Source organism: Periplaneta americana, chromosome 7 (assembly GCF_040183065.1).
Source record: "Periplaneta americana isolate PAMFEO1 chromosome 7, P.americana_PAMFEO1_priV1, whole genome shotgun sequence".
Classification (NCBI taxonomy): domain Eukaryota; kingdom Metazoa; phylum Arthropoda; class Insecta; order Blattodea; family Blattidae; genus Periplaneta; species Periplaneta americana.
In genome coordinates this window covers 106,008,400-106,036,395 of record NC_091123.1, presented here as the reverse complement: position 1 = coordinate 106,036,395, position 27,996 = coordinate 106,008,400, and the positions used below count along the sequence as shown (strand labels likewise).

At 34.1% G+C, this 27,996-nt stretch overlaps 2 protein-coding genes and 1 long non-coding RNA gene across 3 annotated transcripts in view; 1 reads left to right on the top strand and 2 right to left on the bottom strand.

Annotated features, from left to right (window-relative positions):
* LOC138703334 (uncharacterized) overlaps positions 1 to 27,996 on the top strand; it is a 179,296-nt gene that overhangs the window by 149,612 nt on the left and 1,688 nt on the right. The gene's annotated exons all lie outside the window — the stretch shown is intronic.
* On the bottom strand, positions 1,595 to 27,795 carry LOC138703338 (uncharacterized). Its single transcript, XR_011333115.1, has 2 exons — positions 27,448 to 27,795; positions 1,595 to 17,696 (listed from the first exon to the last, which is right to left on the bottom strand). It is a non-coding gene; the product is annotated as an uncharacterized lncRNA (long non-coding RNA).
* LOC138703335 (serine/threonine-protein phosphatase 4 regulatory subunit 2-like) lies at positions 25,093 to 27,330 on the bottom strand. The gene is made up of 2 exons (XM_069831133.1): positions 25,918 to 27,330; positions 25,093 to 25,734 (listed from the first exon to the last, which is right to left on the bottom strand). The coding sequence occupies exons 1-2, from the start codon at positions 26,795 to 26,797 to the stop codon at positions 25,118 to 25,120; spliced, it is 1,497 nt and encodes a 498-aa protein (XP_069687234.1). The 5' UTR covers positions 26,798 to 27,330; the 3' UTR covers positions 25,093 to 25,117.

Genomic DNA, 27,996 nt, shown 5'->3' with positions numbered 1-27,996 from the left:
ATTTTTGCTCCCTCTTCCCAATACATTGGCTACAAATATCATTTTTCCACATAGTCTCCATTCAAATCCATGGCTTTATACAACCTACAGCAATAGACACGCGTATGAGCAAGTTGCATATAGGAGTCAGTAGTAGACCGTCACTTGCTCGTGCATGCTCTACTGATACCAAACGCACCTGATGAAGGAAAGACTACTAAGCAAGAGTGTACATAGAAGGAGAGAAGCATAAATCTTCAAACTATTTTAACCCCGACTGGAGGGTGACATTCCTTTTTAGGGATGCAAAATGGAAAAATGTTAAATATATAATATGTAAGGAACACGTGATGTGTAGAAAACATAATTTAAAACAACATAATGCAAATTTGCAGCCTATGCTTGTGAGAAGCTCTTTCTACAATGAAGCATATGACGCCAAGACTAAGAGAACACAAAATTAAAAGTTGTTTTGCGACTTGCAGTATTAAAATATCTTAATACGGATATTGCGAAAATAAATGAAAAAACAAAGAAAGCACGTTCTTCCAGAAAACAGGTTCTGAAGATACACAGGCCTCGTTGTTATACTGTTCAAAGAGACAAATGAAATTGTTTTGTGTTTGAATTGACCATGAAATTAGAAGTCAATATGACACCAATGGAAATCAAAGTGAATAAAAAAAATGTTCACGAATTGTTTTAATTAAACAAATGTGTTACTTTTGATTCTCTTGTTTTAGTACATTTCAACTTAAGCTATATGCAAACCATATAAATTATTTATTTAGTGTGATCGGATAAGAATTATTGATCTTGTTATATTATGTTAGTAAAAAATTGTAAGTTCTTGTAGTTTCTTACGTTTGTTTGCCAGAAAGATTCAATTAATTTTCCTTAAATAACATGCTTTAGATACTGGGTATTTTTCGAAATAAAGTATATATGTTTCTAATAATACATTCCTTGTGCACATACAGACAGGTTTATTTCTACTACTACAATACCGATACTACAAATAAATCAGATGGACATAATGTTTATTTACTGAGATTCTTTCAATAATAAAGTTATTTCTGAACCCTGACACGTACAGTATAATGCATCACTACAATTGTTCAACCCTTGCTCAATACTCATCCCTCCACTGTCCTCGGTATGAGATACATAAACAGTTCTTAAGGGTAGCACACTTCGCAAGGTTAACTTTTGTGCACAAGAGTCTTTGCCACTCCTGACCTAGATGGCACAGCCTGTATGCTGTCATGGTACCACTCTGCTAGTGTTCCTCTTGGCTACATCTTTACTTCAACTACGTCGTCCTCGACATTCTCGCAGATTGCATTTTTCTGACAATCAAACAGATGGAAGTACACTGTGCAACATCTGGTGGATGGATGAGGAAGGATGGTTCATCTGAGTTTTGTGATCTCTTAACTGTTATGTAAGCTTGTGTGTGGTCTCGCATTATCATGTTGAAGGAGAATTCTTTTGACATCTTTATGGGGATAAACATGCACAAATCATCTCTTCAGTCTCTTTAGAGTCTTCACATAAACATATGAGTTTGCTTCATTAGCAGGCAATGTTTATTCTTTCACCAGTAGACAATGTGTTAATCAGAATTACCCCTTCAGAGTCTCAAAAGACTGAGACCAATGACCAGGCATTATGTCCATAGACATCTTTTAAGCGACTGTGAATCTATCTTTACATTGGTCTCCTTTGCACGTACTTCATGTGCAGTCGCCATTTTGAGCACTAGCTGCATTACCGGTACTGCTATATTTAACGAAAAATGATGAAACTGCATGGAGTTATGCAAGAACATTTCAAGATGCTATATATAAAATTTTCTCTTCTCCACTGAAAGACGGCCAAGAAAAAAAAATGTGGTGCATTGTTATTGAACCATGTAATAATATACATCAATCACGCTGAAGTATTATAAAGGCATAATAAAAAATTCCAATCCAAAATGGCTCCATAAAATCTTCATGTAGTGCTTTTTATCGACTAACTATATATATATGTCTCGAAAGTGATTTCATTAACGTAATAAATGGCTAGTCACTCATGAAAGAACACTCGTTAAATAAAACAGGTTCAGGTTCTTTGTACAAGGATATACACAACACTACCACCTCAGCTGTGATGCATCCCATCTAATTAATGTTAAAGAAACATTCACCGTGTCTCGTAATCTGTACCATATGTAATATAATACATTCACATATTTAACAACCAAAGTGTACGCGTCCTCTCCAATTTATGTCAAAATAAGCTTTTACATACTGTTATGAACATTGTTGTACAATGTTAGAAAAGTCGAAGTGCAGCCTGTTTAACAAGTGAGGCAACTAAAAATGAATAAATGACTGGAAGCACTATCTAACTTAAGTCCCGTTCTTAATAACTTCTTTTGTCAATGGTGGATACTTGGCTGTTCGTCATTGTTGTGAAGCCAGTTATGTAAACCAATTTACTGACAAGTCACTGCCCAGGGTGTTTCATAGGAGGCTAGTCTACGCTATATCCATGAGATATGATGATGATGATGATGATGATAATGATTATGATGATGGAGATTTGTTGGGATGCCATAGGAGAACCAGAGCTCCCAGAGAAACCCCTATATTACCTGGACTATGGGCTTGCTCAACATAAGTTATAAATAGGCATAAATAAGTGATACTCCAGAGATCGAACCCAGGTCTACAGGATTTCAAGTCCAGAGCCAGACCACCGTGGTGGCATGGTCTTTAATAACTAAAGCCCAGTAGTTTGGTCACATTTCACACAGACAAGCAGTGACTATATGCTCAAGACTGAGGACAGATGTGCATAGTGCAAGTACAGTTGCATTAAGAGATTATACAAGCTGGCGCATAGCACGATCGAGAGTAGGTCTCTGAGAGTCATGATAATTTTTGCCCCTAGGTTCGCCTCGCTGCATTAAGAAATGATGAATAGTTCCATTACTAAGCATTGTGTATCGTGAAAATAGTTTGATTAATTGTGCATTATTGATCGAGTACGAAAATTACCGTACAGTCTTATTTGAGATTTATTGATGACTTGTTAAATATCAGTATGCAGATTTTCAGCGTCATTTAATGGAATTTACAATTTTGTTACCCGAAAGTCTGAATTTGTTGAATTAAAATTTTGCTTCCAAACTACATTGTTCATATGGTTCATTTACTTTGGCAAGTTGATTGTTTTCAGTTCCATGTTTTTCCTTCAGATTTCGTTCCCTCTGATTTGTTATAATTGCTGAAAGTTATCTACCGGTTTCTGCTACTTTCAGACATTATTATTATTATTATTATTATTATTATTATTATTATTATTATTATCACCATCATCATCATAATCATCATCATCATCATCAAATTCAAATTAATATAGTTCTTAGCTTGTCTTGCCTTAAGGCAATCAGTAGGGTTATTTGAGGAAAAGAGTATGATTTACCATCATCATTGATAGTGGCGAAATATTCCATGATAATGGCTAATTATTACTGCTGAATATTGACACATATACGATTTGCATTATTTAGGATTCAACATATGCAGCAATGCGATTTTAATGTTGAGCATGTCGAGTTTAGTGTAAAGTATTCCCCTCATCCTCCAAGCCAAATCAAATATTATTACGACATTACGAGTAATAAATAAATAAATAATAATTACCACAATTATTCGTTATGATGAAGTACAATTATCACTCCATGGTGTACCGATACCGAAAATTTTACTTTATGTTTTCATTAAATTGACATGTCATGAGTGACAACAGAAAACAGCTCAGGGGAGCGAGAGTCAGACATTACTAAAAATGAAATTGGGATCGGGGAGAGCAGATGCGCATGTGCCTATGATTGGCAAATTCTAAAAAATACTGTCCCTGAGCTTCCTGAGATATTTGTTTATGTTTTGGGAAATGGTCAAATTCGAAAACCATTTCTAATCACATATATTACAGTCTAACTTCCTAATTAATTTAATTCTAACTCCTAATTTAAAAACTGTTTACACACACTAAAATATCATAGCATTTGCTATTACTACCCACTACTGGATTAATCTTGCACAGGATAGGGACCGATGGTGGCAGGCTTATGTGAGGGCAGCAATGAACCTGTGGGTTCCTTAAAAGCCATTTGTAAATAACAGGTTAATCACAGGCCTATTAGATATTTATTTCACCGCTACAGTTGTGCAAGAAAAATCGCACATTTGTACTAATCATGTATTGTGACTGCTGTTTGCTTTAGTAAAAATCGTAACACTTCAACGTCAATATATTTTTTAAAAAGAAAGGGATAAGTTAGGCCTACTTACAAATGATTAAATTATGAAGTCAGGGAAATAGAAGATAATACAGTACCTTAATTCATTGGAATAATAATAATAATAATAATAATAATAATAATAATAATAATAATAATAATAATAATAAATGAATACGTGAAAAGGGTAGACTACAATGTTCATGTAAAATATATTAAGATTTTTCATTATTTCCGAAAAGGTACAGTGTATGAATTGAACAACAGAAAGGTAGTACCTTAGTTTATAATATGTAATATCTTTTAATATCAAGAATGACAGCCTTTTATTGTAATATAATTGAGACGTAGAAGTTTGGAAATTACGTCTATTGTCCATAAAATATTGTACGAAGCATTTAATAAGCAATGGTGAGTCCTTTAAATGTCCCAAATGTCAATGTAATTTAAGTGTTCTGCTATGAATATTTAGTCTAGAACAGCGCTCTGAGCAGCGGAATTGGCATTACGAGGGAACCACTTCAGACTCATATTTCAAGCGCTGTGCGCTAGCTTGTATAATCTCGTAAGCAACGGCAAGTACAGACAGTTGACACAATAAATTGTATACAATTATAAACTATGCTTTCATTCCTTATGTACTATATATACTATTTATATAGAATAGATGAAGAAGCTACAACAAATTAAAACTCCACGAAAATTAGCCTGTACGATAAATCCAAATCTTAAAATTAAGTATAAAAGTATCAAGGAACCCTACGGAAATTTAATTACATAAAAACCAAATTATACATTATTTACCAGTAGGCCTACTTGTTTATTTACTTATAAAAATATTTATTTATTTATTCATTCCAATGAAGTTATGACCAACAGGCCTCCTCTTCCACACCACCAGGAATAAAATATAAAAAAAACAAACAAAACAAATGCAGAGAAAATGAATAAATGAGAAAAATTAATAATAGCACAAATACAAAATGAAAAATAAAAAAATATAAATACAGAAAATCATCAGGCACAAATGCAAAAAGTACAAGTATTAATTGTCTATTGCTAAGTAATTGACTGATTGTACAATTCGGAAGAGAAATAAAACAACATTTTCGAAGATTTTACAATAAAATTAAAATTACTAGTTGAAAGGCATTGTACTAAATAACTAAGTATACATTTTTTAGTTTTTCAAATGAAAAACTCCTCCTCCTCTCTATTAGACAATGTGTATCTACATAAAGTTCTTTCAACTTTTTTTTTCCTAGTCATCTGTTGGAACCTCATAAGTGTCACCAATAAGACTCGAGGCAACTAAGCCAGGAGATAATGGGGTAGAGTGATCAGTTCCTTTCCTCCTCCATTGCATACAATGCTGACTAGATATAAATGCAAATTTGGAATATCAGAACTATTTACATTATCACAACTCTTCAGTCTGTCATACTTACTCACTTAAGGTTTTTAAGGAACCCAGAGGTTCATTGCAGCCCTCACATAAGCCTGCCATCAGTCCCTATTCTGAGCAGGATTAATCCAGTCTCTATCATCATATCCCACCTCCCTCTAATCCATTTTAATATTATCCTCCCATCTACATCTCGGCCTCCCCAAGGGTCTTTTTTCCTCCGGTCTCCCAACTAACACACTATATGCATTTCTGAATTCGCCCATACGTGTTACATGGCCTGCCATCTCAAATGTCTGGATTTAATGTTCCTAATTATGTCAGATGAAGAATACAATGCATGCAGTTCTGCATTGTGTAACTTTCTCCATTCTTCTGTAACTTCATCCCTCTTAGCCCCAAATATTTTCCTAAGCACCTTATTCTCAAACACCCTTAACCTTTGTTCCTCTCTCAAAGTGAGAGTCCAAGAAGTTTCACAACCAGTAATATAACTGTTTTATAAATTCTAACTTTCAGCTTTTTTTAGAGCAGACTGGATGACAAAAGCTTCTCAACCGAATAATAACATGTATTTCCCATATTTATTCTGCATTTAATTTCCTCCCGACAGTCATTTATATTTCTTATTGTTGCTCCAAGATATTTTAATTTTTCCACCTCATCAAAGGATAAATTTCCAATTTTTATATTTTCATTTCGTACAATATTCTGGCCTCAAGATATAATCATATACTCTGTCTTTTCAAGATTTACTTCCAAACATATCTCTTTACTTGCTTCAAGTAAAATTCTCTTGTTTTACCTAATAGTCTGTGGATTTTCTCCTAACATATTTACATCATCTGCACAGACAAGGAGCTGATGTAACCCATTCAATTCAAAACTCTTTCTGTTATCCTGGACTTTCCTAATGGCATCCTCTAGAGCAAAGTTAAAAAGTAAAGGTGATTGTGCATCTCCTTGCTTTAGGCCGCAGTGAATTCAAGAAGCATCCGACAGAAACTGACCTATACGGACTCTGCTGTACGTTTCACTGAGACATATTTTACTTAATTGAACTAGTTTCTTGGGAATACCAAATTCAATAAGAATACCATATAAAACTTCTCTCTTAACCAAGTCATATGCATTTCTGAAATCTATGAACAATTGATATACTGTACCCTTATACTCCCATTTTTTCTCCGATATATGTCGAATACAAAAATCTGATCAATAGTTGATCTATTATGCCTAAAACCACACTGATGATCCCCAATAATTTCATCTACATATGGAGTTAATCTTCTCAAAAGAATATTGGACACAATTTTGTATGACATCAACAAAAGTGATATTCCTCGAAAGTTACTAGTTAATCTTGTGCCCCTTCTTAAAGATAGGTATAATTATGGACTCCTTCCATTGTTCTGGTATAATTTCCTTTTCCCAACTAGCAAGTACAAGCTTATAAATTTCGCTAGATAATGCACTTCCACGTTCTTGTATTAATTCTGCTAGAATTTGATCAATACATGAAGATTTGTACTTTTCCAGATTTTCTATCGCAATTTCGACTTCAAAAAGTGTCGATTCAGGTATAAATGGCTCAGCAGTTTGTATTTGAATTTCGTTCTGATCATTTCTATTTGTCCTATGTACATTTAGTAGTTGCCCAAAATAGTATTTCCAGCTGTTCAGGACTGAATGAGAGTCTGCAAGCAAGGACACCATTCTCATCCTTGATCATGTTTACTCTTGCTTATCCATTCGTAAATTCCTTTACACCCTTATATAAATTTCGAATGTTTTTATTCTTACAATTTGTTTCTACCTCATTCAGTTTTTCCTTCAAGTAATCTCTCTTTTTATTCCTAAGGGTACGACTTGGTTTCCATCTTTCATTGAAATAATTATGTGTTTGCCTCAACTGAATCCTGTAAGAATTTCAATTTTGCCTGTTTCCTTCTTTCTACTGCCATGGAACAATCATCGTCAAACCACGGTTTCTTTTTCTTAGTTTCATAATAACCTATACTCTGCTCTGCTGCAATTTTGATATTATCTCGGATATTTTCCCACATGTTATTAAAATTTAACTCTTTCTCAACTTCGTTGGAACTTGCTAAAGCAGCAAACCTATTTGAAATTTCGACCTGATAATTTTGCTTAATTTCTTCATCCTTTAATTTCGGAATATTGAATCTTCTAATATTAACTTGTTGCTCTACTCGCTTGGCTACTGATAGTCTTTCTCTTAGTTCTCCAATTACCAAATAATGGTTAGAATTACGGTCTGCCCCCCTGAAGGTTCGAATTTCTACTACATTAGTATTTCTTCGTTTATCTATCAAGGTGTGATCTGACTGTCAATCCATCTGGAGAAGTCCAAGTATATTTATGTATAACTTATGGGGAAAAGTTGTACTTTTGACAATTGAATTTTTTGATGTGGCAAAGTTGACTAACCTAACTCCATTATCATTACTAGTTATGTAGGCTCTTTTTTCCAATGGTCGGCTTAAAAATATCCTCACGTCCTACTTTAGCATTGAAATCACCCAATAAAATTTTCATATTATATCTAGATAACTGATCAAAAGTATGTTCCAATTCCTCATAGAAGCTATGCTTTACATGGTCATTTTTCTCTTCTGTAGGGATGTGAGCATTTATAACTACGGTATCACACCAACTACCCTTAAGTACTAAATACGATAACCGGTCACTGATAAATTCGACCTTTTTTACTGCTGATTTTATTCCTTTATGGATGAAGAATCCTGTTCTAATTAGTGATTATTGTTTCCTTCCCCATAATACAAGTAATTTCCTATTTGAGATATGGCGTTCCCATCTAACCTAACCTCCTGAACTCCCACAAAGTCTATTCTATATCTAGCTAGTTCTTTTGTTACTAATGTTACTCCTGTTCTATATAGACTTGCAACATTCCAAGTACCAAATCTCATAACCTTATTCCTTTGCTGTAGTCGTGCCAGAGAATCAATTCCATTCCTAGGCTTATTGTGGGATTTTGTAACAAGCTGTTTTTTCCGGTGATGGGTTGTCAGCCCTTCGCCTAACACCCAAGCTGGAGGACCACCCCCCATCGGCTGTCCGCGACTGCTTATTCAATATATTCGCAGCTACCCTCCATATCTGGAGGCTGTCTCCTTTATCCGCAACCTGAGGACATGCTTGAGTCTGTCACAGCCCATCAAAATATTCCTTATTCCATATATTACAGAATATCCTTGATTTTTCTTTAGAATGGATAACTTGGCCATAACATTTTCAGTAGGAGAAAATGCATCCACTTCATTTATTATTTGCTGAAAGTGTTCCATTAATAGGAGGGTGTTAATTAGTGTTCTCTTTGATGATTCGAGAAGTTTAATAGTTGTGATGATGATGATGATGATGATAATAATAATAATAATAATAATAATAATAATAATAATAATAATGGCAGAGTTAAGGTCATAAGACCTTCTCTTCCATTCAACCAAAGGATGAAAAAGAAATACATAATAATGTTATGTTAACACAAAAGAATTATGTGTTGCTGCCCTATGTTCCACTGGGGAGTAACAGGAAACAAGAAGAAGAACACAAAAGAAAATTAAATATCTAATATAAAAATGAAGCATGAAAATATGTATAAACCAGAAGAAAATCGAACTTAAGTCACTGTTCATACTGATTTGTCCGTTGGATGGGGACATTAAGCCTGGTAGCTCCCTTGGTGTTATTCAACAGGAGTAGGTACATGTCAGCACCAGGTTTTCTCTTCTTCCTTCCTCATCTTCATTATCACCACTCATTCCATACACTACACTTACACTTACACTCACCCTAGTACTGTACAGGACATACCTCCACAGATACACATCATGTACAGCATGGCCCACCAAAGTGGTGTGCAACTAGAAAATGAGTCAGTCTTGTCATCTATTTGCAATATGCGAAACCCAAAGCACATAAAGTGAAGTGGGTAGGCATTGGATACATACATACATATTTGCTTAAATCAGATGACAAATTAAATTAGGTTTACTTGACAAGCTAGTTATAATTATGAATTATACTCATATATAACTTGGGACACACTTACGTAAAATAAGATCTTTGAAGTACTTGTCCAACATTTGGGTAGTATAAAAGAAACGAAACTAGGCTACAAATATACTTTCATACTTCACTATATTAGTCAGAAAGTGAATGTACTAACCCTGTCGTGTCCTGTTGCACTATACTCTGTACACAGATAACATCGCTGACCAAACATTGGGATTTAGTAATAACCTTGCCTTCTGACTTGCCTCCACCCCCTTCCTTCCTAATCCCCTCTCCATGATCATGTGAAGACTAGCAGTACTAACGTTCTTAGGGGATTTGAATGACTTACTCCTTGGCTGGGCAGTGCACTGAGACTTTTCTAACACAAAGTATATTAAAGAAATATACTTATCAGAATGGAGACAATATACGAATTTTTCTTATTTCATCAGTACTAATGTCCAACTTAAAGTGTGAATTCTCAGTTTTTAACTTAATTCTATTAATGCCAGCAGCTGGTGTAGCCACACTTAAGCGTATATTTCCATACACTGTAGTTGGCTGCTCGTTTATCTAATAATTTTGGAAGAACCACATCATTTTGATTTCCACTACCTAATTGCGAACCTTATTACTTATATTTCACTGATCAGTTTTCAGGTGCCTTCAGGTATGGTCAACTATGGCTTTCTGTAATTCTGACAGCTGGCAAACTTGAATTTCATCCTTGAGATGAGAGCACTTGTCAGGCAGTATAAAATAACTGGCAGAGTGGTCAATAATAACCAATAAAACATGCTTGCAGCCTTCTTATTCAGGAACAGAACTCTTTCATGGGACATAAGTCTATGATAATGAAACCCCAACTTTAATTTATTTTACTGTACATTAAAAAAAAAAAGCCATCCTAAATATTCAACTTCCTTATAATTGATGTGCTCTCAATTTGATTTTAACATGCGAATAGTAGTCAAATTACCAGCATAATGACCACTCAATCACTGATGCCAATTGCATTTGTCGACTTTTTTCTCTGATTTCATATATTACAGTTTGTGTTTTCAAAATATTAGGCCAGAAAAATTGGAATGTAGTATGAAGATAATACTGTAATAGGGTTACCATTTGTTTAGTACAAAGCAAATGGTCCAAAGTAACAATTATATATACACCTCAGTAACACTGCTCAATGAACAAAAGTATAAATTAATATGTGCAATTTTCAAGAACCATTCTTGTTCTTCCTTCCACTGTCACAATTTTTTCTCTAAACATCATATACACACACTAATTTATATTAGAGAGCAAATACTTACTCTTACGTCCAACTCTCAGACATCTGGAATGATTCTAATGCAGAAGAAAATCCTGTTCTTAAAGGTCTTCTAGCATTAATTTTACGTAATACCAACATCAAAACACCGAAAATATTCGTGTGGAATGGTTTCATATGCCTACAAGAGAACTTTCAAAACTGCAAGGTTTAATAATACTGTACACTAAACAAGAAAGCAAAATATACATCTGACATTCACAAATGATGCAGTCAATTCAAAACAATGCTATATTGAACAGGTTTACTGATAACTGAGGAGAAATGAAGATTTACTCTTGTACAGTATGTTAATAACGACAAAGTTAAAATAACATAAATTGGAGAGTGCTTGTATTTCCAAAATTAAATTTCTCATTTCTCCCTGAAGAGTTTCCATGGTGATACAGTTGGCGAAACATACCACTTGATCATTCATATGGAAATTAATAGAATGAAAACACAAAGTTTTTCTGAACAGAATTTATTAATCTGTGAAATACAATGCCTGCAGTTTTAAAATGAATCAGTCTTTAATGTCCTGTGATGAAGGTTAATTAATTTCATATCAATAGTGAATATAACTCTATATAAACAAACAACTTCAAACATTTCCTCAGGCAATGAAATGAGTAATTTAAAAAGAAGAAACAGACAGAAATTAAATAACAGATCATTTTTACATGATGATGAACATGTGGAATATAATTTTTGGCAGTGTTTCTCTCTTTTTAACATTCAAACCAACAACATGACAAGATGATAACAAAAGCAGACGTTTGTTTCACATTATATTTGCATTAATCATTATTGTACAAAACTTACCTTTCAGGAAACCCAAGTACTATGATCTACTACACAAACTTAATCCACATTTATACAACATTTAGTTGTAACACTGAGGCAGCACTAGCTCCTACAATATCCTGGCACAAGACAAAATTAGAACTAGATTTCACCGGTTGACTGCCTTCAGTAGTTGGCCTGAGTGTTCCATATCAAATGCTAAATGGACACTAAAAATGTTTATGCACTTAGCAAAAGCTGCACAAAATTCGTATTCTCATTACCACAATAATTAATTCAACTTAGACATATACTGACAAGCCTGCATATCTATATTCCAACATGAAAATTTGTAACCACTTTTATATGAAGAATTATTACACTATTGTACAATGTATTAATGTCTGAATGGTCAAACTAAAGAGCCCCAGTCAAAATCTTTCATATTCACTATTAGACTCTTATTTGATATTTATAATATTAATACTAAGTGAGGACCTACTAATTATTCAAACAAAAATCAGCTGTAACAAGTTATACGGTATGTCAGAATGTTAGTGCCAAATAACTCTGCTACATTCTAAAACTGCACAATATTCTAGATTTTAGATTTTGCATCCGTATTTTGCTTTGACATCTTTAAACTACTCACAGATTCCATTCGCTAGGTAATATCCCTTCTCTGTTAGGTCTGTTTATCTCATTAGTCAATTACTGAACAAATAAATCACTGTGGAATCAGAACCATGAGGCTAATTAATAATTAACCCTTCTTAGATACTGAACTGGAAAATATACTTGGATACGTAGTTTACTGGTAATCTATCATTTTTTATTTGAGTGCCTTATCACACCACAATCTGTCGAACAGGCAGTACTTTAAACTCTAACATGTAAGGCTAGACCAATGTGTCTCAAGGATAGCATAAATTCAGATCTAAAATTACTCTTTACATATCTTTCATGAAAATAAAGCAGTAAGAGATCGAAATAATGAAGTCAAATATACCCAATTCCACAGCAATATTATTCAATTTTTATATAAAAACTGTCAAATTTATAACATTACCCAAAGCCAAAATAACAAATTGTCACGACTGCATAGAAAGGAAACCAGTTTCCTAGACAGAGGGGATGAATGGATGGGGAGGAGACATTTAGAGTTGTTGTTTAATCAAATACCCCAAGACAGGTCTGAACCTCTCAAGTGATACCAACAAGGCACCACTTATGAGGCAACTAGTTCAAGAGATAATGGGGTAGGATGGCCAGTTCCTTTCCTCTTTCACGGCATACATCGCCGACTAGTTACATATTACACTAATCAGACTTCAAATGCATACAATTGTTCTTTCTCGGACACATATCTTCAAGTGAGATGTACTACTGATAATAGAGACACATATCAGCCAGAGTACACATTTAGAGTAGCCAAGCATAATGAACTAGGTCTAAACAAAGAGGACTTCCACGTCTTGAGTGATAAGCCCATGATAAAATTCTAAGTAGTAGAAACATCAGAGATATTAAATCTTAACATATTTTGCATAACTTAAAAATTTTCTTCACAAATTGACCACAATAGAAGTCTGGAATATCCTAACGTAATAGTCTCAAAAGTTCTACATGAGTCACATCAATTCCTAAAGGCTCCATGTATTATTTTCTGACATTATGCAGAAATCAGTGTCCATTAAAATAAATACTAAGAACTCCTTAATGCATACATGATTGGTAAATGAGTGGAATACTCTCTATATCAAACAGTAATTGGATTTTTAAAAGTAGATGAATCTACTAGGCATTAATTATATGGTTTCGAAGCATTAACAAAGACAAGGTCCTGAATCTTGGGTGCTACATTATGACACTATGTAAGAGAACTTTCTGAAGTCACAATTAACAGTGAAATGAGACATGCTAGGTGCTAGACTGTTAAAATTACTAGAAATGTACAACAGATTTTTTGAAAACTTTGATTCATATGGTCAGTTATTGGTTCTTCCTTTCCAATCAACTAGCGCCTTAATACAACAGTAAAAATGTTACAAAAGCCAGAAAATTAAAAGGATTTTTATATAAATATGTTATTTTTGTCTCATGTTGTGATTTAAGACATCATGCCTAAGCTTGTTACGGATCCAAGTCCTCATAAAGGAAGTAATTTTCTCACGAAATTTCGGCCAGTGTATGGGAACAATGTCCACCCAGCATCATGATGAATTTTGAGGAGCTACAATACATAGCAAAATTCAGTTATAGAAACCAGCTATAAAGGCTGGGGAGAGGGAAAGGATCATCATACTAATCACATGATACATCTGTTCTGGTTGGTTACCTATGCTGAGGCATGTGGACATGAGGCCGGCTGGCAGCCAGCTAGTCGGCCATTGTCCTTCATGGACATGCACACCAAGAATTCATTTTATTTTTCTTTTAAGTTTTTTCGGTTCTCTATCTAGAAAGAGAGGTATAAATGGAAGAAGGAAGAAAAGGGACAAAGAAACTATTATGCAAGTTTTCAAATTCCTCTGTAATCAAATATTGTCTATTGAAACAAAACTTGTTAATTTTATAGTTTCACTGAGTCTATTTACTATACCCCTTTTCATGTGACTTAGTTCATGGAGGTAGCAATTCTTTAGCCTTTCAGAACAATATAAGCCATTCGGGTTAAGCAATGTTGCCTAGTTGTAATGTTAAGACTCAATCAATGTTAGATAAGTTAAATATTATATGCATTCAGACAAAGAAGATGAGATGTACAAACTAAGTCATGTGAAAAGCATTATGATGTCACTACAGATTTATCTGGCACAATATATCTGGCATACCTCTAAACTTTGAACATACCAATAAATTTAAGAATAAGCATACCAGTACCATTTTTATGAGAAATTCAGTTTAGTATGCGACATTTAAATCTCACAAATAACATAACACACAAACATGAACAGAGCTGTTACCAGTTTAATCCCTTTCAAATCGAAATAAAAGAAAGTAGCAAAATTAAGTTTTGATAAAAAGTGTTAACACTTTTAACAATTTTACTAATATAGTTTCAAGTAAAAAATCTTATTGAGCTGCATTGAAGTTAAAGAATGTGATCACAGTTTTAATCTACAATTCATATATGACAACAAAGGCAATTTCTATAAAAATTTTCTTCTCCATTTATTTTAGTAGACTTTCAAGAAATATTTTCAGTCGACACATACTTCTGAACTCGTTATATATTGTAATCTTTCCTTGTATAATCTCATATACATTTTCTGAAAGCTATGCATCACCTAGTGATACCACATTACAATATTTCCCTCGCCAATGAACTTCCTCCCCCACATTCAAGAAAAGAGAACAAAGAAAGAAAACGTATAATACTTAAAAGAAACAAAGTAAATCATTCAGAAATTAATTATGTATAATATGTTCTCTCTATATTTTATCCATTTAATTTACTGTAATTTGTCACACTTTCGGATATACAATCTAATTTCATAAAATTTCAAATCGAATCGTGTTTGTGTACACAACCAATAACAATCTTTTTCAGAAATTCCATTGGCACTGATCTCGTTTGGAATATAAAATAAAACTGACTAGATCATAGGGGAGGGAGGAAGAAGAGGAGATAGGAAGAGAGACATATTTTAAGAACGCTTTATGAGAAAAGAATAGGCATAAAACACTTCTGAAGTGTTCTAAACAATATATCCAACTAATCGACATTAGACATAGATAGTTGTATCAATTTTAGATTAAAGCAAATTAATTATGTAATGTGTTAGAACCTCTATACGTAAGTTCAACAATTTTACACTATGTTCTACCAAATAAATTAAATAATTGCATGTCATGTGTCCCAGACAGTTACATTTAATTTTAACTTCCTCAAACTCCAAGGCTCAAAGGTAGAGCAAGAAATATCAAGTTTCAAAAATTAAATTCTGAATTCAAACTTCTAAATTCCGATTTTGACTCTCAGTAAAGAGAAATTCCTGCAGTTCTATTTCTGTACTTTATATATCAAACACCATGTGTATGGTATTTACTTCCTCAAAGCAGATATGATTAAAAACTCTGCAAAATAATCCACAAAATTTTATGAAATAAGAGTTTCACTTTTTTCAGTAATATCACTTATATAAAGTGAAACCTGACTCTACAATGATCAATACATGAAGGAGACAATATTATGTTTATACGACTCATATCTGTCATGAGAACAAGAACCATTTTCTTACTTAAAAGGGCCTATCACACGAACATTTATGAAGGGTATTTTCAGTTGAAAGAAGTACTGTACATTAACAATAAGCTTTATTTCTAAAGCCATCTTAGTAATTTCTAACATGTCCATCATTCCATTACATTTTGAAATCATTATATAGTAAAATTTAGAATATGTGTATTAAAAAGAAGAAATGTCTAAATAAATTAACGATTCCTTTGTCAATAAGAATAAGTTACTAGAGAACAGATAAATTAGTTTATTTTATTACTTTATCAAGTTAGCAGTGATTTGTAACAATGTAATTATAGGTAACACAAAGGATAAAGAAAAAATTTTAATCTCTGGAAATAATGGTCATCACCAATATAAAGATAGAGAAATAGTTCCTGTAATATACAAAAATATAAATTTTAACGAAATACAAGCATTTTTATGCATTTAAATAATTAAATTTTAAGGTTATTTTAATGCCTAGTAAAATTCTGAATTTATGATAATAATATAAAACATTTGGCCAGAATACATACATACATTTATAGGTGTCATTTTTGTTAAGTGTGAGTTATTCAAAGTAATGAATTGGAGCTTAACTCTCTACTAACAATAAAAATGTACATCTGACTTTAAAACATAATATTCTGACAACTTCTCAAGTTGCTATGTAGGGCTTGTAAGACCTTGCAAGTTCCACAATCCAAAAACTGGGCTAAATATATATGTTAAACTCTGCAAATGAACTGCTTAATTTGTCTGACTTTGCTCACAATTGTTCAAAATGTCAATATCTTAAATGGTGTTATACTGAGGAGCTACTAAATAGAGATTATGAACTAATTACAGATGATGTGAGTGGATAAGACCAAAAATAAACATAGTATTTGCAGTCAAAGAAGAGTATAAGTTACTTATTACATATAAAGTACATGTTCCGTATTAACTGATGTTTTCAATCTCGCTATCACAGATTACGTTATTGGCATACATTTACACAAGATTTGCAGTGCAATGAGAGAAAATAAAAACAAAATACATGAGAAGGCTAAATTTTCCTCACTCTCAATTTGCAAATTTGAGTGAATTGTGTAAACAGAAAATATGCAGGCTTTTGTGTTACACTGATACTGCTCTGTTCCTGTTTTAGAATTTCGAGATTCATATTTACTACTTCAGGTTCAAATTCTGTATGCTACTTAAGTTCATCATTTTCTTCAATGTGTGTCAGTAATTATTGTGTAATTCAACTAAATAGTCATATATCCATAAAAGATCCCACTAAAGTGTTTCAGGAATTCAAACATTACAATTTCATTAAACCAGCAATGGATTTGAAAGAAATATGGTAAGTAAGGAAAGCTTATGGCTTAACTATGTATATAAAAACACAACACAGTACAATGAGTAATTCCTGCTGTAGCCTTAAATACCACAATGTTCAATGCATAGTAATAATGTAACTGTATTTCAATTTCAAATAATCAAAATTAGAATAAATATGGCGAACTATTTGCTTCACTTTCATGATGCTGGTTGATGATAGATGGCAGTTGATGCTGGGTTTGTCTCTTAATACTCAGTTCGTTGCCAAAATTTACACGGCACAAGTCAGTAACCTTTGCCTCACAGATCAGGTGGTATCTTGTTTCTGTCAAAAAAAAAAAAAAAAAAAAAGTAACATACTGTTAAAAAAACAATAAAATTAATATCTCTCATTAATTAGAAATAACAAAAATAATAATGGTAAAAGTAACTCAGAAAAATAAAAATATTCATTATACATAATTAGGCTATTAAATTTTGTTTCTTTGGCAAGTAAATTCGGTAATATTAAAATTAATTGAGAGATTGGTCAGTTCAGAATTACTTACAGATATGGTCAATTAAAACTTTCTCTCATTCTATTAAGTCTGGGAGTTAAATTCAATTTCTAAGTTGAGGACACTTGTAAAAAGGAAGGAAGGTGAGGATGATGACTGGCAGAAAAAGTTTCACATTTCTTTACTACTGGGATTAGCCAGCAAATTCATTTATACCTGAAAATAGGAACTTTAGGGTAGACTACACAAAGACAATTTAAATATTTTGCTTATGAAATTAATCGGCATTCTCTATATTGTACAAAATGAGTTGTACATTGAACATTCAAAATTACTACCATCCTAGTGATTAAAAATCTTTCTAATGGACTCAAACCAAACAGACTCCACAGGCTACTGTTGGCTCATTTAATAAACCTATGGCCGGTTTCACCAACCTTCGTTATCATTATAACATCTCGTTAAATAATTTAATGATACGTTAGTCAATTTTTGTGTTTCACCAAACATCATTATTGCTAACACATCTTTAAACTCATCGTTAATTTATTAGGACCTAATTCGTCGCGTTAAAGCAGTAACGATGGGTTAAAAAATCAACAACATGGCAGACGTATTCGATGTTGAAATTTTGCAACATAATGGCGAACTTTTATACGTTTTAATAACACTTGGAATAATCATTTTGAAGATTTAAGTGATAAAGAACTTCACGAAAGCTACACATTAAGGAAATAAGTAATAAGAATGATTCTAGAAGAAACTGAATATAGGTTAGAATACGACAGGTAATAATCTCCCACTTAACGCCTCTGCAACAGATTCTTCTCCCTTTAAGATAATGTTACGGGAAGTTTTGAAATAGTAATTGGTGATAGGAACGGATGTCAAAAGCTGTATTGTATAGAAATGTGAATAAAGTATCAGACGTACATCAACATTACGACCACAATAGGTACATTTATTATCTTTATAATAGCAATACAGCTAAATTTCCTGTCGTCATTGACAACGATAGAGTGTGTAGGCTACATGTTCCAATCGTATCTTTATAATAGCAATACAGCTAAATTTCCTGTCGTCATTGACAACGATAGAGTGTGTAGGCTACATGTTCCAATCGTATCTCCTGGCAGTAATATGGCCAAAAGATTCTGCAACAGAAGATCCTATTTTTCATTCAATATTCAAACAATTTCATATATAAAGTTCCACATAAATAAATTGTGACTAAACTATCGCTGAGGTAGTTTCCTTCGTGCTTTGCTTATACACCTTACACATACGAAACTGTGACAGGTTAGGTTTGATTAGTTTAGGTTTTTGTTATGCCTTGTATATACGGTCAATTGCATCTCCACAAAAAAAAAATTAAATTCAACGATTTTCAATTCCGAAATCAGCAGAATTACCTCAGCGCTAGTTTATTGAAATTGTAATAGGTTAGAATACGACAGATAGGAATCACCCACTTAATGCCTCTTCAACATATTCTTCTCGTTTTACGGTCAGTACACAATAGCACAACATTCCAAAGGTGTAAGAGGAGGATGCCTTTTTAAATGGAAAGGGTGCAAAGAGATTTTACTTTTAGGATGCAATGGATACCCCTTAAAATCCAATTTAATGACACCTCTTCTGAATTCTGCCACACAAGCAGGGCAAAATTGTTACAGGTACATAAATCTACATGAAATACAGTATAAAAGTAGTATGGAAGAGGCAATTTCCCATCCTAAATTTAGGCTTAATAATAACTGTATTGTGGCATCAATTCTGAAGCTGTTTACCTTATCGTCCGCAAAATTTTCTTATATTTCCTTTAGAAGTTACAAATTAACTGCTCTGCATTCCTATTTACATTTGGAAGCATCTGGTGTTTTTGTTTTTAAATTACGGTATGACAACATATTGTATTTAGGAAAAATACCAAGAATAAGAACTTTCAGATGTTCTTAAAATTACAGCCTCTTACACATTTGCCTATGATTGTTTCCTCATGCCAAACAAAGTCAGCCGTGATCATATGTAACCAATGAAATTCGCGATTTCGAAGCCATGATCATATGAGAAATAAAACATGCAAGATACAAGTACAAAATCCCCACGTTAGTAAATGCTCGTTAATTTTAAAGAAACGAGGCATAGTGAAACAGTTAACTTTTAAAGATCTCGTTAAAATTAAATGATCCGTTTATTGACAAGTTGTTTGTGCTAATTTAAAGGAGCTTGTGAAACCGACCACTAGAGTAAGGAAGTTTTCGTGGTAATGTCAAACTTTCAGGGATGATGGAGAAGGTCAAAGCCACCAATTTGAGATAGGAAACCCTAGTCTGGAAAGGCCTCAGTCGAAAGTTATAAACCAAAATTGTTTTAGGATGCCTCTCAAACTGGAATAAGAAAATTTGAAGATCTTTGTTTGTAGATTTAATAATATAATTATCTTGAAGCTACATTTATTTACAACTGTTCAAACTGGTGTCTTCGATGCAGACATGATGTCACAATAAGCTGTCACATCCAGTCTAATATTCCTGGAGTCATTCTAACGATGTCACATGCAGCTAGATTCTTTCCAGGAGGTCCTCTTCATTCTCTACAAGTGTCTCGCAGACAGAACACTTTGTACATGACTCCACAAGAAAAAATTAAGTGGGTCAGATCAGGCAAATGAGCTGGCCAAGAAACAGCACCTCCTCTTTCTAACCACTTTTCAGGGAATGTCTGATTAAAACATTTACGAGCACCATTTGCAAAACAAGCTGGGGCCTACCATGTTGAAAATCAAGTGGAATATGTTCCAATAACTCGGGAGTAAGTCTCTTAAAAAAAACAGTGTACAATCGCAGCAAGGGATAACTGGAGAATGTAAACATGCTGCAGTGTGTTCCCTCTCCCTATGGGCCAACCAAATCAGGAGATAACGAGCAGGTGACCTTATGTGACTGTTTACATTTTTCAACTATCCCTTGTTGCAAGTGTACACTGCTACAGTTAAATTGAGTGGAAAAAGATATGGGCCAATTACATTATTATTGACTATGCCTGCTAACATGTTCACTGAAAATCTTACTTGGTAGCTCCTCACAACTCTAGCATAGAGATTCGCATTGTCAGCCAATACATGACTATTCAGATTATTAAGCATACCATCTCTATGAAATGGCTTCATCGGTGAAAAGCACATATAGGAAAGTGAGGGTCGACCACACAGCACTGCAGTAACCACTGACTGAATACGGCACAAGATGCAAAGTCAGGAGGAGTCAAAGCATGAACTTTCTGTGGATGGTAGGGGTGCTGCTACCCCTGTGGTGGCTGAGTGGTCAGACCTTGAGCAGTCATGCAGGCCTGGGATTTTCCATTGAAAAATCCATACTCACACTTGCAGTGGACAAAGTCGCAGTTAGGGTTTTTCCCCATATTAAGCACCTACAACATTACGTCAATATTTCTCCATTTCGTCATCATTCAATAGCATTCCCCGAATGCTGGCTGCCAATGCATGGTGGGGTCTGGCATAGGGACAAGTGGGGTTGCCTGCTCGAAATCTTGGTACACAGCGAACCTTAATGTAGTCAGCTGGTGTAGGTTTGGGAATGTGCCTAGTTTGAGGGTTAGTGCAATAAATCGTGAAAGATCGAAGTGCTGGGTCGTAGTCCCCACCTCTCCAGAAATTCCACTCCATTCTAGGGGTGCGGCTACTGTTCCCATAATACTTTCTAAACAGTACTGTGCACAACACACATTTCATGTGCTACTGTTCGAGTGCTTATTGAAGGCTCCTCGGCCAAGCAATCAAGCACTGCTTCTTCAAAGTCAGGAGTCCATGCAGTTCATCTCCCTCCTCAATCGTGAAATTGTGGTGGAAATTTCCCTGTTTCCTGTAACTGTTGGAAAAGTCTTGGAAACATAGTATGAGCTGGATGTTTGTTATGTGGATATGTGGACCAATACAATCTTCCTATGTCCTTACTGTTTCCATTTGCTTGTCAGTAAGTAAACATCATATCTGCAAGTTCCACAGCCGTACACTCCATTTCATCCATACTGTTCAAATGCACTCTGCAACATGTAAACACAGACTGCATTCTAAACACTTGTACCTCAAGACTAACCATGTCAAAATACAAATCACGTCATCTACGAGTACAGTTCATGTGAGTAGAAATGCACCTACATGTTAGCGGGATTGCATACTCTTTCTACTATTGTTATACTCCCATATCCTGCAACCTAAAAACAATGGTTTTGGCTTATAACTTTCAAATGAGACATTTTCGGGCTGGGGTTCGTATCTCAAACTGATGCTTTTGGTCTTTGCTATCATCTCTGAAAATTTGTAATATCATCCGGTATACTTTATTATAAACTTTTGTATATTTTTGTTGAGCATGTTATGTAGTATAAGGCCATGGTTAATTTACATATTTTGCATATTTGGATGATTTTTTTTGTCAAAAGCATTTATTTTGCTTTGCATATTTTAGAGCATACTTTCACATTTTTACTTTTTTATCAATTTTTTACCTTCTCCAAACCCTTATGAGGAAGTTTTTTTTTCTTTTCATTATTGTTAAAAATTTAACAACACAGCATTATTTGGAAAGAGGCTGCATTTTAAATTTAAAGCAATTATCCAATTTAACTTATTATTTGTTAGCTTCCTGTCAACAACAATGTAATATATTTTACCCATAAGTAGAATATTTGACACATGAGGCATACCTAAGGTAGTTTTCCAGTTTAACTGTAACACTGCTGTGAGAGGGCCAGGTCTGTTCCCCTAGTAATTCCTCCTGGACTTCATGCAACTATGGTACAGTTAATCAAGAGAATTACTTCTGAGCTTGCTAATTTCTTCAAGCAGATATAAAAGTCTTGATTCGGTTGTGCCATATAATATTTTCACACTACTAATAAAAAACTAAAAACAGTTCATACTTTCAACTAAAATTTAAAATGTTGGAAGAATTTGCTACTTTATTCACGAGTGATTAAACTAAAAGTTTATCCATCCTTATTGTTAAAGCATTGCCATACAATATTTTTTACAATACTAATTAAAAAACTAAAAACACTTCATACTTTCAGCTAAAATTTAAGATGTTGGAAGAATTTGCTACCGGTACTTTATTTACGAGTGATTAAAGTAAAAGTTTATTCTTTATTGTTAAAGCATTACTTTAGTACATAATGAGAGTTCGTGTAGGCTATTAAATTGCAACTCTAGCCTATAGGAAAGTGTTGAAAAAAAAGTTATTTTATTGCTTCAACAACTCTTTATTCATTTTACTTTGACTGTTGCATTAACAATATTAACAGGATTAATATGGTTGGATAATGGCCAAGTAGTCTGTCTGTATTAATTCTGTTACGGCAATCCGGGTTTGATCCCCATTTGGGTCATGAAGAAATTTATAGTAGATGAAGCAGGCATGAGGGGGTTTTCCTTGCAGCTCCCACCAATACTCCACAATCATTCTCACTCTGCATGGTCCCGAGCTAGGCTTCTCAATCAAACTCCTGTATCTCCTCATGAGGAGGATAGGACATTCACAAAGTGCCTCCATCGGACCCTATTTGTAGCCAACTTCTTCACTTCGCTCCATGTTTTCCCCTCCCTAGCAATTCCTCCAAAACTGTTCTCTTCCATGTATTTTTTGGACTTCCTCTTGTTCTACTACCCTGGGGGTTCCAATCCAAAGCCATTCTTTCTACTGCTCCATCTTCTTTCCTGATTGTATGCCCTATCCAATTTCACTTTCGTCTTTTGATTTCTATTGTGATTTCTTTCTGATTTTTTATCTTCCATAGTCGAGCTAGGCTTCTACATCAAATAAAAAAATAGCTGAAAGTTGTACATACTCGTCTTTAATAAAGACTATTAATCAATATGCTTGGGTAAACATGTGATTTCTTTCATTTTGCACTAAAACGTGTTAAAGTGAGGCAATAACACGTACTGGTGAAGAAAGCTTTAAAATTACAAAATAATAAACAAGTAGGAAAAATATAGGCTACTATGGAAATGGAAAACGGGAGAGAAGGAGAAATGTTTCTTTAGTGATAGGCTAATAAAGTGATGTAGCCTATTGTCAAGTGTGTGAGAAACATGCGAGTTTTTAATTATATTCTGTAGTTGCTTACAATTTTTTTCGCCTGAATTATAACTGATTTTTCCAGTCACGGGACTAACTTAAGTCCTGTTTTCTGATATTTGGTTTTAAAATATTTTTAGTGGTTTGTAACTCTCATATTTTCGCGTGTCTTAAAAGCAAATTGTATTATTTTCAATAATATTAGATAGCCTACTTTATGTTATTTCAATATTGTCATTATTACATTTATATTAGGCCTACTACAGGTACAAAAATATTTATGCTTTATCAGAATAAGACATTAAATCAAGAAATACTTTGGCTGAGCAGTAATTTTTACTGCATATGATTAGCCTATTTTGTGCATATTTAAGCAATTTTAAGTACACAAATACCCGGTGCATATTTTCTGATTTTTAGTGCATAAACTTCCGCAATCTACATACTAACTAGAGATTTTGTTGTAAAAGCGAACATGTTTGATTATAATGATATGTTACAACCGTAACGGACACAAACAATTTCAAACTGTCATTTTGAAAGAAAATCTCCTTTTATAGTTCAACTTTGTTTCATGCATGTTCTTTCAGTCAATAAATGGATTTCCAAGTCAGTTAGGTCTTTACGGAATTAAACGAACTTATATAAGCCTAAGTTAACTCAGTATAATCCAGAATAATTAGTAGGCCAATTACAAAAAGATTGATGAAAATATACTTTCTGTATGATTAACGAATGCCATGATACTTGTTACATCCTCTTGGCAGTTAACAACATGCTTCGTTAGTTCACGACAGAAAAGTCTATGGTCTGGATAATTATGTAATAAGCATCGGCCAAGCCGCCATCTTCACGCAATAGAGATCCAGAGAACATATTTTCCCCTTAGAGTGTAAAGAAGCTGACAATATGTCATACATCAATCATAAGAAAACACTAAAAATGTAATTAAAATATAGGCTATGTAAGATATACGGTATTTGGTAACGTAGGTTTGAGCCCTGGATCTCTATTGCGGGAATATCGCCTAGCTGATACTTACTTGTACATACTTACCAAAGTCTGAACTAGCCTACTGTGAAAACCTGACCCCCAATCCAGAAACAATTATTATTGTACTTACATACAACATAATTTTATAGAGCAGATTAGCTCTCCAACTGTCCTTCCGTCAATTGCTCTGATTGGTCCATCGGCTCATCAATATCTGCACTGCTAGGTTGACTGCTGGCATTTTCATCCACGTCCATTGCCTCATCTTGTTGACACCCCACTGCATCGACAGTATCCTGTTCTGATTTTTCTCCACCATTTTCTACGTTTTCAAAAGGGACTTGCTCTCCTGTTGGATTACTGTTTTCTGCCTCCCCTACACTAGCACTAGCACTTTCCGCCACTGGTATTAGTTCTGCAGAATTGGCATCTTCTACCTTATTTACTATATCTGCGGTGCTACTTTCTGAAGCTGTACTATCTACATTAACATCTTTACCTACATTCTTTGTACATGTCTCTGCAGGAGGATTATCCACAATTGTAGAATCAATTTTAGATGTATCTCCTGTCGAAGAGTCTGTTGTGGGTTCTGTGGAATTAGGCCTGTCAACAACAGAACTTGTAGTATCCGTTGTTATGCTTTCCGTTGCAGCTTCTTTAATAGGTGTTTCCTTTGTCGGTGACATTTCGGTAATAGTGTCAGTTTTTGGTGCTTCTTCGTCAGTTGAAGGACCTCCTGATACTTCGGGATCTGACGGGGTGTTTGTTTCTGAAACAGAATCGAGAATACCAGGTTCATTATCCTGCGAAATGTCTCCTGTAGTCTTTTCACTTTTCGGTTCGGTTATTTTTTCTTCAACCTTAGAATCTTCAGATTTGGAACAATCGCCTTTTACATCACATTTCTCTTCATTTTTCTCTGAAGAGTTTTTGTTATTCAAAGGTTTCGTACCGTCTTCCTCAGTATGCGACTCCCCACCGGCTGCTTCTGAAAAAGAGTCCACATTTTCTGCAGTCGCTGATAGTTCTGAAGATTCAGCACTGTTTATTTCAGGAGATTCTGAGTTTTCTTTAGATTTAATTTCTCGTTCCTCACTGTTACTATCATAGCTTTTCAGGCTCCCGTTTTCTTCACTTTGTACAGAAACATCCGATTGTTCCTTTTCCCACGCACTGGAATTTGAAGCCTCCATGTGTTCACCTTGTTCTTCCATGTCAATTTCCTCCATTCCTGCGCATTCTACAGGAACATTTTCATTCTCGGTAACATTAACTTCATTCTCGTCTGAATGCATCAGATTTACACCATCACTGCTCACTGTTTCAATAGCCTCTCCTAACTCAATACCTCGTCCATCCATAACCCCATTCATCAAGAGTTCAGGTTGGCCATTGTTATCAGAACGTCTAATATTTCCAGGTTCTCGTGTACTAACTACTAAAATATTCTTCTCGATGGCCCTCATAAATTTATCAGCCCTGCTGTACTCTTTTCTTGGAGTAGTTAACAATTCGCAGAGCCTCTGTACTGTGAATGGTGCACTGGGAAATGAATCAAGACGTTCCAACAAACTGTTCTTCATAGTTTCATAACTGAAAGGGTCAACATTTGGACAAGGTGGCAAGTCTATCGTAGGGCTAGTCTCATAGAAATCAGTAATAACGTTCAAAAGTTTCTCCCGAAACAAGCATTTCACTATTGACCACTGATACACAGGGTCTCCTGTCTTGGCTACGTATGATAAATAATCTTCCAATTCTCGAGGTATATCTTTTGGCTTCAGCTTTGCAAACTCATCCAAGGACTGCAACACTTCTTCAGGATTCTCCATTTTTTTACAACTTCACCCACAATAACAAATATTTGACAACACTCACCACCGATCGACGCACTCAACTACGATATCACATAACATTGTCGCCCAGGGTTGCCAATTGTCTCTAATAAAAAATATATAACTACTCAAACAAATTGCTTCGTGTAGGTAATATATTGTTCTGGCTATATAAAACATATAAAAGTATATTTTAATTTAAGATAACTCTCAAGATACATTTAGCATAAGTATAATAAATAATTATTTAATATTATTATCGTAAATAGTTGTGTTGGCAACAATTGTTGGTTAGCGAAACGTAATAAATAATTACTGACGTTATGAAAAGAATATGTGTTATGAAATATAATTTAACTACACATATTTAAATCAATTTTTAAATTCTACAGCGCAATTTTATTCATACTAAGTTCAATTGTCCGAAATTAGTATGAAACGACAGGGTCACAGTCGAAGCGCATGCTCATTGGACCTTGACGTTGCAATGACGTAAATTGACTAACATGGCTACTGACACTGTTATCATATAAGTAATCGCAGAATGGGTCGATTACGATACTTACACTTATGAGTGTGTAATGAAATATCAAATGAATTAATAAACGAGAAAACTTTTATCTTCCCAACATAATATAATTACTCACGTAATTTAATTCAGCCATATTAAACGCATTTATGTCCTTGGGCAATAACACGCCAGTCTTGTTTATAACAATTCCGTGCCTCGGATATCTTTTTTTGTAGAGTTGTCTATATAAATTAATCTCGCAATGACATGAGCGGTTTTCTTACGTACTATTAATACATTATAAACACGTAAACGTACTTGCTAAGTACGTCTTGAAATTTTGCACTCATATCTAGCAGATACGGATATGTACAAGTTTGATTAAAAAGGCTTTTTTCTCTTCTTATGCACGAAGTGTCCCATCTAGTGTGTAGAATTAATTCTAACCTCACAACTTCCACAATATTTCCCACTTTTAAATATAGCACTGTCTTCTTGTTAGAAACAAGAATAATGTAATGGCTTAACTAGATATAAAGGGCAAGCACAATAATCCAAGACTGCAACAGAGGGGTCAACTAATAAAACTGGGGGAACATTATTTGAAATGGATCAAACAGCATGACACTTTACGTCCATGTAATTTCTTCATGCCTAAATAATATGGTATTATATCAAAATACTT